Genomic DNA, 12,523 nt, shown 5'->3' on the forward strand with positions numbered 1-12,523 from the left:
ATCGATAATTACCCACCTGCGACTCACACATAGAATCCGAAGAAAACCCAGGGATGGGCCGGGACGTTTCCTTCACCCACGCTTTCCCAACGATCTTTGCTTTTCCCGTCAGGTTGAGAGGTATGTGGTGGTCCGGGATTACGTTGATTAATAACGTAGAGACCACCTGTGACCGAGAACAAGTAGAAAAGATTAATACTTACATTCCGTGAAAAAGTTTTAGGCAGCAAAGTAAAAAGCTTTAAAAAAAAAAAAAGTGTTAATGATTTATTTTTTGTCAATTAAAAAACAGGATTTTTGGTTGCTTACCGTAAAATCTGTTTCTCGGAGCCTTCATTGGGGGACACAGGAACCATGGGTGTATGCTGCTGCCACTAGGAGGCTGACACTATGCAAATAAAAAGTTAGCTCCTCCTCTGCAGTGTACACCCTACCGACAGGAAGTAGGATATTCAGTTAGTGAGAAAGCAGTAGGAGAAGCAACATGTAAAAGAGAAAGAATAATAATAACAATAATAAACTTTATATAGCGCCAACAAATTCCACGGTGCTCCATAGATTAACAGTTTCAAACACTCAAAGAGTGTTCAAAGAACTCAAACGTATACAGTAAACAGAGCTGTTCAACTTGGGAGGGTGCTGTGTCCCCCAATGAAGGCTCCGAGAAACAGATTTTACGGTAAGCAACCAAAAATCCTGTTTTCTCTATCGCCTTTCATTGGGGGACACAGGAACCATGGGACGTCCCAAAGCAGTCCCTGGGGTGGGAAAAACAGACTTCCATCAGGTCCGAGGACTCACCACTGCTGCCTGCAGGATCCTCTGCCCAGGCTGGAGTCCGCCGTAGTTCGGCGAAACGTGTGGATGGAAGACCAGGTTGCCGCTTTGCAAAGACGTCGGCAAAAGCCCCGTGACGTACCGCACTGTAAGCGCCGACTGCCCGGGTAGAGTGAGCTTTATCTCAGGAGGAGGCACTCTTGTTCTTGACCCGGTAAGCTTCGAAAGTTGCCGTTCTGATAGAGTGAGCAATAGTCGCCTTGGAAACCGGCAGGCCTCTACGCACGCCATCAGGGATGGCGAAAAGAGAATCCATCTTTCGGAAAGCGGCTGTGCTAGCCAGGGAGATCCTCACTGCCCTGACGAGGTCCAGCCTGTTCAACGATCACTCCAGAGGATGAGTCGGAGCTGGACAAAGGAAAGGTAGAACGATGCCCTCGTTGAGGTGGAAAGATGAAAACCACCCCAAGAAAGGAAGGAAGGAAGGAAGGAAGGCGGAGGCCTGGGACCACCTTGTCCTGGTGGAAAATCAAGAAAGGAGGTCGGCAAGAAATGGCCGCCAACTCGAAAACACGGCGGATCGAAGAGATGCATTTGAGAAAGGCCACCTTCCGAGATAGAACTGACAGGGAAAACTCCTTGAGAGGCTCAAAGGGGGAACAACCAACACAACCTTTAAATCCCATGAATCCACAGAGGCCCTGTACGGAGGGACAGTGTGGGCTACTCCTTGAAGGAAGGTCGTAATCTGTGGCTGAGAAGATAACGTCTTCTTAAAAGAGAAGAAGAGCGCAGGAAACTGGCCCTTTAGGGAACTGAGAACGAAGCCCGAATCCAGTCCTGCCTGAAGGAAAAACCAAATGGAAGGCAGGGAAAAAGGACATAAGAGAAAAGCGGTTGGACTCGCATCTACGAAAGTATGCCCTCCAGGTAGGATAGTAAATCCTGCAAGAAGACGAAGGCTTCCCAGCCTGAATTATAGAGTGGCTCATCTGGGCCGAAAGGCCGGACGCTCTTAGAACTGTGGAGTCCACAGCCACACTGTTAAACTGAGCGACCGATAATTCGGGTGGCAGATCGGACCCTGAGACAGCATATCGGGTCCGTTTGGAAGGCACCAGGGGTGTCCGCGAGAAGATTGACGATGTCTGCAGACCAAGACCTCCTGTGCCAATCCAGGACGATCAGAATGACCGGCACCCATCCCGCCTTGATCTTTTTCGACAGCTTGGAAAAGCAAGGGAAGGCGTGGGAACCGATAGGGGAGCACGAACTGCGACCAAGGAATGGCCAGAGTGACAACACCACTGTGAGAGGATCACGGGACCCTGGGCCGACCCGAGGGGCCTTCCTGTTCAATCAGGACGCCATGAGGTCCACCTCTGGAGTCCCCCATTGAAGGGCAATCCGAAAGGAAACCTCCTGAAGAACCCTTCCCCCGCCGCGAGGCCCTCGCGGCCGAGGAAGTCGGCGGCCTAAAAGTCCATGCCGGGGACATGCACTGCGGAGCTCACCAGGACCGTTGCCTCTGTCCAAAGGAGGATCCTGGAATCTCAGCCGAGGCCAGGGAACGCCGAGTCCACCCCTGGTGGTAGACATATGCCACTGCTGTGTCATTGTCTGTCTGGATTCGAATTGGCAGGCTGCTGAGAATCCTTACCCAGTGAAGGAAAGACAGAAAGATGATCCGGAACTCGAGGACATTGATCGGCCAAGAGGACTCCTGCGCCGACCAACAACCCTGAAAGAACAGGAAACAAAGCCCCGCGCCTCCGCCGAGCGGGCTGGCGTCCGTCGTCACCACCTGCCAGGGAACTGGAAGGAAGGCTGTGAAGGATCTACTCTGGGATAAGAGAAGTGACCTCGGCCACCAGTCGAGGAACCGTTTGACCCGGGAGAAAGCCGGATCGGATGATGCAGAGAAAAGACAGACCTGTCCCCTGTGATAGAATAGCCTGGCGAAGAAGTCTTGAATGAAACGGGCGAAGGGAAAATTGCTTCCGATGTTGCAACCAACCTCCTTAGGGCCTTCAAGGCCCGTCGGAGAAGAGGGGAGCCGAAAACCCTCGAGCAAGCGAACTTCCTGACAAAGGAGGGATATCCTGTCTTCGGGAAGGAAGACTCTGGTCCGACAAGTATCGAAGAACATGCCCGGAGATACGAGGTGCTGAACAAGATGGAACTTCTTCCTGTTGACGAGCCACCCACAACGGCTAGAATGTCGGGAAAGATGGATAGACTTTCGGGAGCCTGAAACCGAAATTCCTGAGCCTCCATGGAAGCGATTACTGAACGAGGGAATATCATCCTGAAGTGTCTCCGACGAAACTTCCTGTTCAGCAGATTGAGATCCGGACTGGGACGAACCTTGTCGTTCTCTGTCAGTACAAAAGGATTCGAAGAGAAGCCTGTGAACCGTTGAACCGTTCCAGTTCTGGGACGGGAACGATTACCCCGGATTTAAGGAGGGAAACAATGGCAGTAAAGAAACCCGGGACTAGAGCGGGGTCTCTTGGAGGTTGGGATTTGAAGAAAACGATCCCAGGACCGTGAAATGAAGATTTTGTATCTAGAGGGAACAAGTGCCCTGGCCCATGCGTCCTCTACGGAGGAGACCCAGACGTCCCTGAGGAACAGAAGATGGTTGCCCAGCCTGAGAAACGGGCTGGGGTCTAGTCGTGGGTCATGCCTAGGTGGAACTTCCAGTCCTGGACCTGGATAATCCGCCTTAGGAGTAGCGGGCACGCCAGGAAAGAGTGAGACGAAGAATACCTTCTTCTCTTAACGTGCCTGTGGCCTCCGCTGTTGCGAAGAGGAATCTGATGCCGCGAAACTACGAAAAAGGTCGAAAAGACCGAAGTAGTCGCCTAAGGGAAAGTGGGCGAGGTCTGGAGAAGGGGACTGGTGCCGCCAGTGGCGTCCTTAATAATTTGGTCCAGCTTGGAACCGAAAGGACGTGAACCTTGAAAAGACAGGCTCGTAAGGGACTTCTTTGATGACTCTTGAGCCAAACAGTGCGACGGCTGGCAACAACATCACTGGGCGCCTGAGCGGCAGAAGACGCGACGTCCAGGGAACCAATTATTCCCCTGCGTGAGTAATCTGGGTGGCAAGTTCCGCCAGCCGGCCTGATGGAGCTCCAGCTTGAATGCCCCAACGGAGTTGTTTAGCCCCTCAGATACAGACTTTGAAACCCAAGTGGAAGCCAAAGTCGGGCATTGGGATGATGCGGCAGGTTTCGAAAGCCGACTTCACGAAGGATTCCATGATCCAATCGATGGAATCTTTCAGAGCCGCCCCACCGGACAGTATAAGGACTGTGTTGGTGGCAAGTCTAGCAGCCGACGGATCCACAGGGGGAGAGGTCGTTCTCTAACGCCTCTCAATCCGGTTGGCAATGAGATCCGGAGGAAAGAGATTATGAGACTCCAAGACGCTTGTCTCATTGAGAACGTCTGGTCGAATTCGCTCTTTCTCTGGCCAGAAGCTCCTCGAATTCAGGATGAGGAGCCAATACCTTGGGAGGTAGTTTAGACCGTCTAAACGAAACCGCCTGATCTGCGGGTTTCGTAGAGGAATCTTTGATGCCACAGGTCTGATTGGTCGCTCCAATGAGGCTTTGAACCATATCCCTCATGTTAGCGATTTGGTTCGAACCCGGCCCCAAATTATCCTCCGAAGGCGCATCAGAGAAAACCTCGCCTGACTCCGGGGGGAAAGGCCAGGGGGAAGTCGACCACAGAGAAGGACTGTGGGGCGAAGTGGACCGAGAAGAGAACTCAGACCAGCGTTCCTGTCTGGATCTTTCGCGGCCTGTATTAGAAGTCTCGGACGGAGCTTCTTGCGACCCGCTGGCTACTACGGAAGTCTGTAGGGGCAACCGATCTAGCACGGACACAAGGGTCTGGGACACCCGTGTGAGATCCGCTACTGATAGAGTGGCAGGGGGGGGGGGGGGTCCTGGGCGGTGAGCATAATGTGGATTGCTGCAGGCCTGCCTGAGAAAAGGTAGGAGGCCGGAAGCGAACTCCCGTAAAAATATACCGAACGGGTCCGAGCAAAAATTCAGAAGGGAAGAGTATCAGTCTGCGGTGCAGAGCTACTCACGGCAGACGCTGCGGTGGGCATAAGGCGAACACGCAAAGTGTTAGACTAAGGCAGAAGAGGGAGAACAAAAGCGACTTCCCTTAAGATTAGACATGGCGATGAAGAAGCCAGAAGGTTAGTACTCACGACAGGTGATGGATGGAAAGCTGCACCTCATGATGTGGATGGTCCTTAACGCAGGGGTGCAGGCAGACAGAGCAGACTTCTGGGACACTCTTCTGTCCAGGACCGGCTGCAATGCTGAGCCGCAAGGGATGAGGACGCCAGGCTATGCGCTTTGAGGAGCCAGCGCAAAGCGGTCCTGGTGCCGAAAAACCACTTCAGGGGCGCAGGAGAAAGTGGGCGGGGCTAACCGCCAGGATGGCGCTGGTGGGCGGGGCTCACCGACTTGAACCAGTCGGGCGGGAGAAAAGCCCGCCTGATGTAAGGAGGAAGTGGCGGAGTCGCGGCCGGAAGTAGGCCCCGGGGGAAGCCGGGGCCTAAATTAGAGGCCGGCGTCCACCGGTGCAAGACCGCGGCGCCGGAGCTGTGCGCCGCGGGTATGAAGCGGCGGGGCAGCCTGGGACAAAGGCATCGCGGCCGCAGAGAGCGGCCGGAGAAGCGTGGCTGCAGGGGCCCGAAGCGGCCTGCAAATGCCGCCGCGCTGGCAAAGATGGCAGGGGAGCCGCCACGCTGGCACAGATGGCGCTAAGGGCGGCCGGAACGTACGGTCGCAGGGGCCAGAAGCGGCGCGGCGGCCTGCAAACGCCGCCGCGCTGGCACAGATGGCAGGGGAGCCGCCGCGCTGGCACAGATGGCAGGGGAGCCGCCGCGCTGGCACAGATGGCGCTAAGGGCGGCCGGAATCGTACGGTCGCAGGGGCCAGAACAGGAAGCAGAACGGCCGCAGCTATGGAAGCGGCGCGGCAGACAGAAAAGCACGGCCGCCGTGCGGTAAAGGGATCTCGGCCCGTGCGCGCGGATAAAAAGGCCCCTGCAACTGCGTGCAGCTGCCCGTGCAAACGGGCGACGACCAGTGGGATCCCCCCCTTAGAAGATCTGTATGGGGTGGGATGGAATGGGGAAAATACTCACCTTAAATATCCCACGTCGTTACTAACCTGAAGAGGAATGAGACGTCCAGGGAGCTGATGGACGTCCTCGTCTCCGCAACCGACAGGCTCTGGTGGGCGAGTGGGTGGGGGACGGAGCCAGGACCGGACTTCTAAGCACGCTTGTGTGCTAGGATCTTGGTCCTGGTGAGGGATCTATGAGGATACGGGGTGGCAGTACACGCCGTACTCATAGTCCGCACTGTGGGACTACAGGTGTGACTGTTCACCCTGTATCCCTCCGGAAAAACCTGAAAAGAAACGACGCACATTGAGGTAGATAAGGGTCTAATGAAAGACCCGTGTCCACCTCCTACTGACACTAAGCTAAACTGAATATCCTACTTCCTGTCGGTAGGGTGTACACTGCAGAGGAGGAGCTAACTTTTTTATTTGCATAGTGTCAGCCTCCTAGTGGCAGCAGCATACACCCATGGTTCCTGTGTCCCCCAATGAAAGGCGATAGAGAAATGGAGGTTGTTCCAAACATCTTGGAGAACTAACCACAGATCTTCTGTGGATGTCACTTGTGTAAATCCTTCATATAATCCCAGACAGATCGAATTATGTGACAGCAGGGCTCAGCGGGGGTCACTTCCAGGATTTAGTCACATTGGCTTGATTTTTGGGGTCGTTGTTCTGCTGCAGGTTATACGTGGAGACAGATGCCTCCATGATGCTCTTGTATGATGAAGCACCTGCCTGTATTTCTCAGCATTGAGGACACCATTAATTCTCACCAAGACGACGTTTGACTATATGTCTCCAAACAGTAGGTGGATCTATCTGTGTCCCACTTCTTTGTGCCAGTTCTGAGCTGATGGCACTGCTGGACGTCTTCGGATTTCAAACAGCAGTAATCAGGATATGTCTATTAAGTCTACTTATCCTACCACTGCGTCCAACGTCCTCAACGTGCCCCATTTTTGGGGCTTCGTCATAAAAGCACATATGAAACCCCAGGATGCTTTGAAATCTTTGCCTGGGAGACACTTTGGTGATGCAGTAGAACTACCTTGTGTCTTGTTGCCGTGTATGGTTCATGACCTATAACATGAAACTTTCTTCTACAACCTCACCTTCGTTGCAATTTGGCTGTTAATCACCCAGTATTAAGCCTCCTACACAACTGTTCCTGTTTTAGTTAATAATTGTTCATCTATATATGAGAATGATGATCATTATGGTAGAATTGGTTAGCTGTACACCTTACTATAATCCTACACAATCTCTGACTTGGCACAAGTGTATCTAGAAAAAGGCAAAGGGCGGTCAGAAGGTTTTTTTTCGATTGTTCGAGGATTGTAAGGATTGTCCAACTCCCTTATAGTTGAGTTTTTGGGGAGTAATCGGCCACCAGGCAGTTCTGCCGATGGGTTATCTTCAGGGTTACCGTCTGTATTCTAATTTGCCTTATATAACACCTATATCTGATAAATGTTAAAAGGTTTGTCCAGGACTTTATTATTTTATTTTTACCATGAGCCAAAAACACTAACAGGTAGGTAGTTGTTAACGGAAGCAACTGCCCGCCTGTTCTTGTCTGCTCCTTTCGGCGATTCAGCTGCTCCACGTCAGAGACACTCGGACAACAGGGTGCGACTGTCGACAGCATGACGTCGACAGTCACGCCCTGTCAACAGAGCAGAGCGGAAGAGAAGCTAGTGCTCTGTTGATAGGACGTCAGAATCGCAGGCAGGAGCGGTCTGTGACCACTCGGTGGCGTCAGAGATCGGCGTCGTACACAACAGGCAGGTAGTTAGTAAATACCTGCCTGTAAAAAAATAAAAATAATAATATATAGTCCTAGATAACCCATTTAATTACTTTGATATCACTGGAAATTAAAATTAAACCTCGTTTTACCTGTTTTCCGGTCCATAGTCGGAACGGTTTCATGATTGCAGGTGGAAGAGTTTTTACCCGGCCCTTCTTATCGGTCAGACCTCGATATACCAGCTCCATGTACTGATCTCTGGTAAAGCAGCAGCCGCGGATGGTCATGCTGGCTCCGGACACCATATAATCCTGGATGAGGCCGGCTAGGGGTGTGCCGTCCTGACGGAAACATACACACGCGGTAAGAACGTATTTCTGCACAGAGACCGTAGATGTGGCACTGCCGGAACAGTAATAAATTCGCTTTCCCGTTAGGCCCCACATGGATTTGGTCACCCCCAAAATGCCTATTAAACGACCTACACAGCGATATCAGGAACTTTGCCCCCTATGAAAGTCATCCTAGCACTCAACCTGTTAGTTCTACATTGCCCGAGAAAATTTGGTGCACCCTTGGCGTGGTCAAGAGTTCAGAGAACCATTACACTCTCAAATAGCATTTCGGGGACTTCCTCTTCTTCTGATTGACAGTGCTAGATTCTCAGCGCTGCCTACAATCATCCTGCATGTGCGCACAAACACTGCCTGACCGCACAGCTTCAGTGTCGGCATGCACACCATGAGATTCATAGAGGTGTCAGTGGGAGGGGGACAGTATCTGCCAAAATTGTGCTCAGGCAGGGTTTAGTGCGGATGTGAAGACACGTGGGCCGAGTTCAGGCAGGGTTTAGTGTGGATGTGAAGACACGTGGGCCGAGTTCAGGCAGGGTTTAGTGCGGATGTGAAGACACGTGGGCCGAGCTCAGGCAGGGTTTAGTGCGGATGTGAAGACACGTGGGCCGAGCTCAGGCAGGGTTTAGTGCGGACGTGAAGACACGTGGGCCGAGTTCAGGCATGTTTTAGTGTGGATGTGAAGACACGAGGGCCGAGTTCAGGCAGGGTTTAGTGCGGATATGAAGACACGAGGGCCGAGTTCAGGCATGTTTTAGTGTGGATGTGAAGACACGTGGGCTGAGTTCAGGCAGGGTTTAGTGTGGATGTGAAGACACGAGGGCCGAGTTCAGGCAGGGTTTAGTGTGGATGTGAAGACACGTGGGCCGAGTTCAGGCAGGGTTTAGTGTGAATGTGAAGACACGAGGGCCAAATTCAGGCAGCGCCCATTTTGGGCACATGAGCAAACAGTCTCCAAAACGCTAAAGTAGGGTGCACTAAACTCTTGGCCACTCCAGGAGTGCATCGAAAGCAATTTTCTCCGGCACTGCACCACAAAAATTTAGAGTGCTGGAACCGTTTTTATAGGCTCCAAGTCCCCAATACGGATCATTTGCTATGCATTTCAGAGGTGACAGCCTCCCCATAACTTGCCCCGTAGGGCAGAGCTCTTGCAGCACCTGCCGCTCACCCATTACCCCTCACCTTGGGCACTAGGTACTGCTCGTCGGTACACGCTATGGTGTAAGCCTCGGCCCGGCCCAGTTCATTTTGGGGAAAATGAGCGTTCATTTCATCTCCATCGAAGTCGGCATTGTAGGCCTTGCAGTTGGCGTAGTGCAGACGCAGCACCTTCTCTCCGGGAAGTATCCGGGCCTTGTGAGCTTGGATGGACGGTCTGTGCAGCGTGGGCTGCCGGTTCAGGAGAAGGACGTCACCATTTTTAACGTGACGATAAACCTGAGATACAAAGAGGGAAGAAAGCAGCGTTAATCAAAGCGCCGTGGTGGTCTCACTCCTGGCCTGGAAATCAGTGTGGTGGCGCCGCAGAGAATGGCGGTGGATAGTAGAAGGGCAGCAGTCCCCGAGAAAGGCCGTCACACAGAGGTATTCTGCCTCCATTCACTGTTTTCATATGGCCACAATCAGAGCTGGTGGGAGTGTCGGACCCCTTACTGATCTGACATTGAAGATCTAACCGTAGGTCAGCAATAACACAAGTCTGGAAAACCCCTCTAAATCCTTTCACACCTAGACCACCAGGGATCCTTCTATAAACTCCTGCACTTTCATAGACCACCAAGAATCATCTCAAACTCCTTCACGAAGATAGACCACCAGGAATCTTCTCATAGACTCCTTCACCACCCTAGATTATCAGGAATCTACTCAAACTCCTTCAATACCCTAAACCACAAGGAATCTACTCAAACTCCTTCATCACCCTAGATCAGGGGTGTCAAACTGCATTCCTCGAGGGCTGCAAACAGGTCATGTTTTCAGGATTTCCTTGTACTGCACAGGTGATAATTTAATCACCTACACAAATAATGAGTTGGGGATTATATTATCACCTGTGCAGTACAAGGAAATCCTGAAAACATGACCTGTTTGCAGCCCTCCAGTAATGCAGTTTGACACCCCTGCCCTAGATCATCAGAAATCTTTACACAATCCTTCACAATCTTAGACCGCCAAGAATCTTCTCATAAACTTCTTCACTACTATAGACCACCAGAAATTTAACCATGGACTCCTTCGCTACCCCAGACCACCAGGAATCTTCTCATAGACCCCTTCACTATCCTAGACCACCAGGAATCTTCTCATAAATGTCTTCACTACTGCAGACCACCACAAATCTAACCATAGACTCCGTCACTACCCTAGACCACCAGGAATCTTCCTATAGAACCCTTCACCGCCCTAGACCACCAGGAATCATATCGCATGCTCCTTCGCTAGTATAGCTAGCCAGGCAGGGCGACAATCTTTCACCGCCCTTGATCACCAGTGGTCCTACCATAAACTTCTTCAATACCAAAGACTGCCAGGAATGGGGGCAATGATTCCTTCACTGCCCTAGACCACCAGGAATTTTATCAAACTCCTTCACAAGCCAAGACTGCTAGGAATGAGGACAATGGCTTCTTCACTTTCCTAGACGATGAGGAATCATAAACTCCTTTGTTACCCTAGGCCGAAGGGCAAGGAAACAATGAATCCTGCACTGCCCTAGACCACCAGGAAAAGGGGCAATGTGTCTACAACTATCCTAGACAACAAGGAGTCTGACCATAAACGTCTTCACTAAATCCTTCAGAGCCCTAGAGCACCACGGTTCCAACCATAAACTCCTTCACTAGATCACTAACCATGAAGGCACAGAATCATGTAATGGCCTAGAGCACCAGGGACATTTTATCTGGATACTATATATAGAGCTATTAAGCCGGTAGACAGATACTACATACCTACCTGCTGTGCGGTGAATATATTATGCCATCTTGAAACTAGCAGCTGCTTAAAGGGACAATTTCCATCACCATGAATGGGTATTTTTGGACAAAACTTGAAAATACAAGGAATTTTGCAATTTGCTGCATATTAAAATTTTCATCCGTTCTTGAGATATTAACAGTTTTCTTTTATTTGGCTTCTGTTGTCTCGGAGACCGACCACTGCTGATAGACAGAGAAACACATGCAGTGGTTACATGCTCTTTTCTACTAAGCCTGCAAGCACTGTTTTGAAGCTACCAGGATCTCTGAAGCGCGATGTTAACATCGAATCCCAGTAAAAAGCTTACAAGTTAGAGAGCAGCGGTGGTCGGTCTCCTAGGCAACAAGAAATAAACAAAAGAAAAATGTTAATATCTCAAGAATGGCTGCAAATTTTAATACACAGCAAATTGCAAAAGTGCTTATTGCTACAAGAACTTTCCAATAATACCCATCTCTAAAAATGGAAATAACCCCTTTAAGCAAATTGTGTCCGGACTCCAGGCATAACACGTCACTTACTAGTAACAGAGGCTTGGAAGGATCACTGCCTGTGATGAGAGATGGAACAGGAGACCTCCCGTCTACGAAACTCATACTGTAAAATGGAGACGGATTTGGACAAGTACGATGTTTCAGCGGTCACTTACGATTTTTGCAGACAGCTTTTGTGACCCGGTGGATGGAGTGAGCAGCTGCTTGGCGACAGCCTCCCGCTGTGAGAGATCACCAGCGCTCAATATGGTGCGAGATCCATCTTCAGCTACCACAATGGAGGCGCCGGGGTGGACGGAGGGTCCATTTATAACAGCCTGCCTCAGCTCCTGCACGTTCCACGCGGTGACGGGCTGGGGGTAAGTCAACTTGGTGGCAAACACCTAAAAGAAGAGGATCCATTATATACGGCACACACCGCACTGCCGTATACTGATCACTGAGAGCAGTGTATACAGGAGGCTGCTGAGCGCCCCCCGGTGGTGGCTGCAGGAGGCAGAGATCTGCTCCAAGAACACCACGCAGAGGACCGGGAGCTCTGTGTCATACAGTTAGGTCCATAGATCCAATTTTAATGTGGATACCCTCAAATGAAAGCTGAAAGTCTGAACTTCAACTGCATCTGAATTGTTTTGTTTAAAATTCATTGTGGTAATGTCTATAACCAAAATTAGAAAAATTGTGTCTCTGTCCAAATATATATGGACCTAACTGTATGTCCAGGAGCGGTCATTACTGAGAGGCTCACAGACTGGAGAGATTGGGCCCTAGTGTGGCCCTAAGGAGACGGACTACAAATGCCCACACGGAAAGGAAGCGGTCACCTGCGGCACATACACACCATAGGGATGCCAATCTCATTAGTACCGATGTACATGTCCGGGCAAATCACAGATCGAGCTGCATAGTCCACACGCTTTCCCATCATGTGTTTCCTGAAGAGACCTTCCTTCTTCTCTAGTAGCTGGAATAGATGAAGGGAGTGTGTTTTATTATACTCCAG

At 51.0% G+C, this 12,523-nt stretch overlaps 1 protein-coding gene across 1 annotated transcript in view; it reads right to left on the bottom strand.

Moving 5' to 3' along the window:
* The window catches only part of POLR1A (RNA polymerase I subunit A), a 106,532-nt gene that overhangs the window by 62,185 nt on the left and 31,824 nt on the right, over positions 1 to 12,523 (bottom strand). Inside the window, exons 11-15 of the mRNA XM_069744923.1 lie at positions 12,362 to 12,484; positions 11,676 to 11,903; positions 9,230 to 9,484; positions 7,841 to 8,032; positions 17 to 166 (exon numbers count right to left, since the gene is read on the bottom strand). Coding sequence (XP_069601024.1) covers positions 17 to 166; positions 7,841 to 8,032; positions 9,230 to 9,484; positions 11,676 to 11,903; positions 12,362 to 12,484 — 948 coding nt within the window. The remainder of the gene's footprint in view (positions 1 to 16; positions 167 to 7,840; positions 8,033 to 9,229; positions 9,485 to 11,675; positions 11,904 to 12,361; positions 12,485 to 12,523) is intronic.

Source organism: Ranitomeya imitator, chromosome 1, assembly GCF_032444005.1.
Source record: "Ranitomeya imitator isolate aRanImi1 chromosome 1, aRanImi1.pri, whole genome shotgun sequence".
In the NCBI taxonomy this organism is placed as follows: domain Eukaryota; kingdom Metazoa; phylum Chordata; class Amphibia; order Anura; family Dendrobatidae; genus Ranitomeya; species Ranitomeya imitator.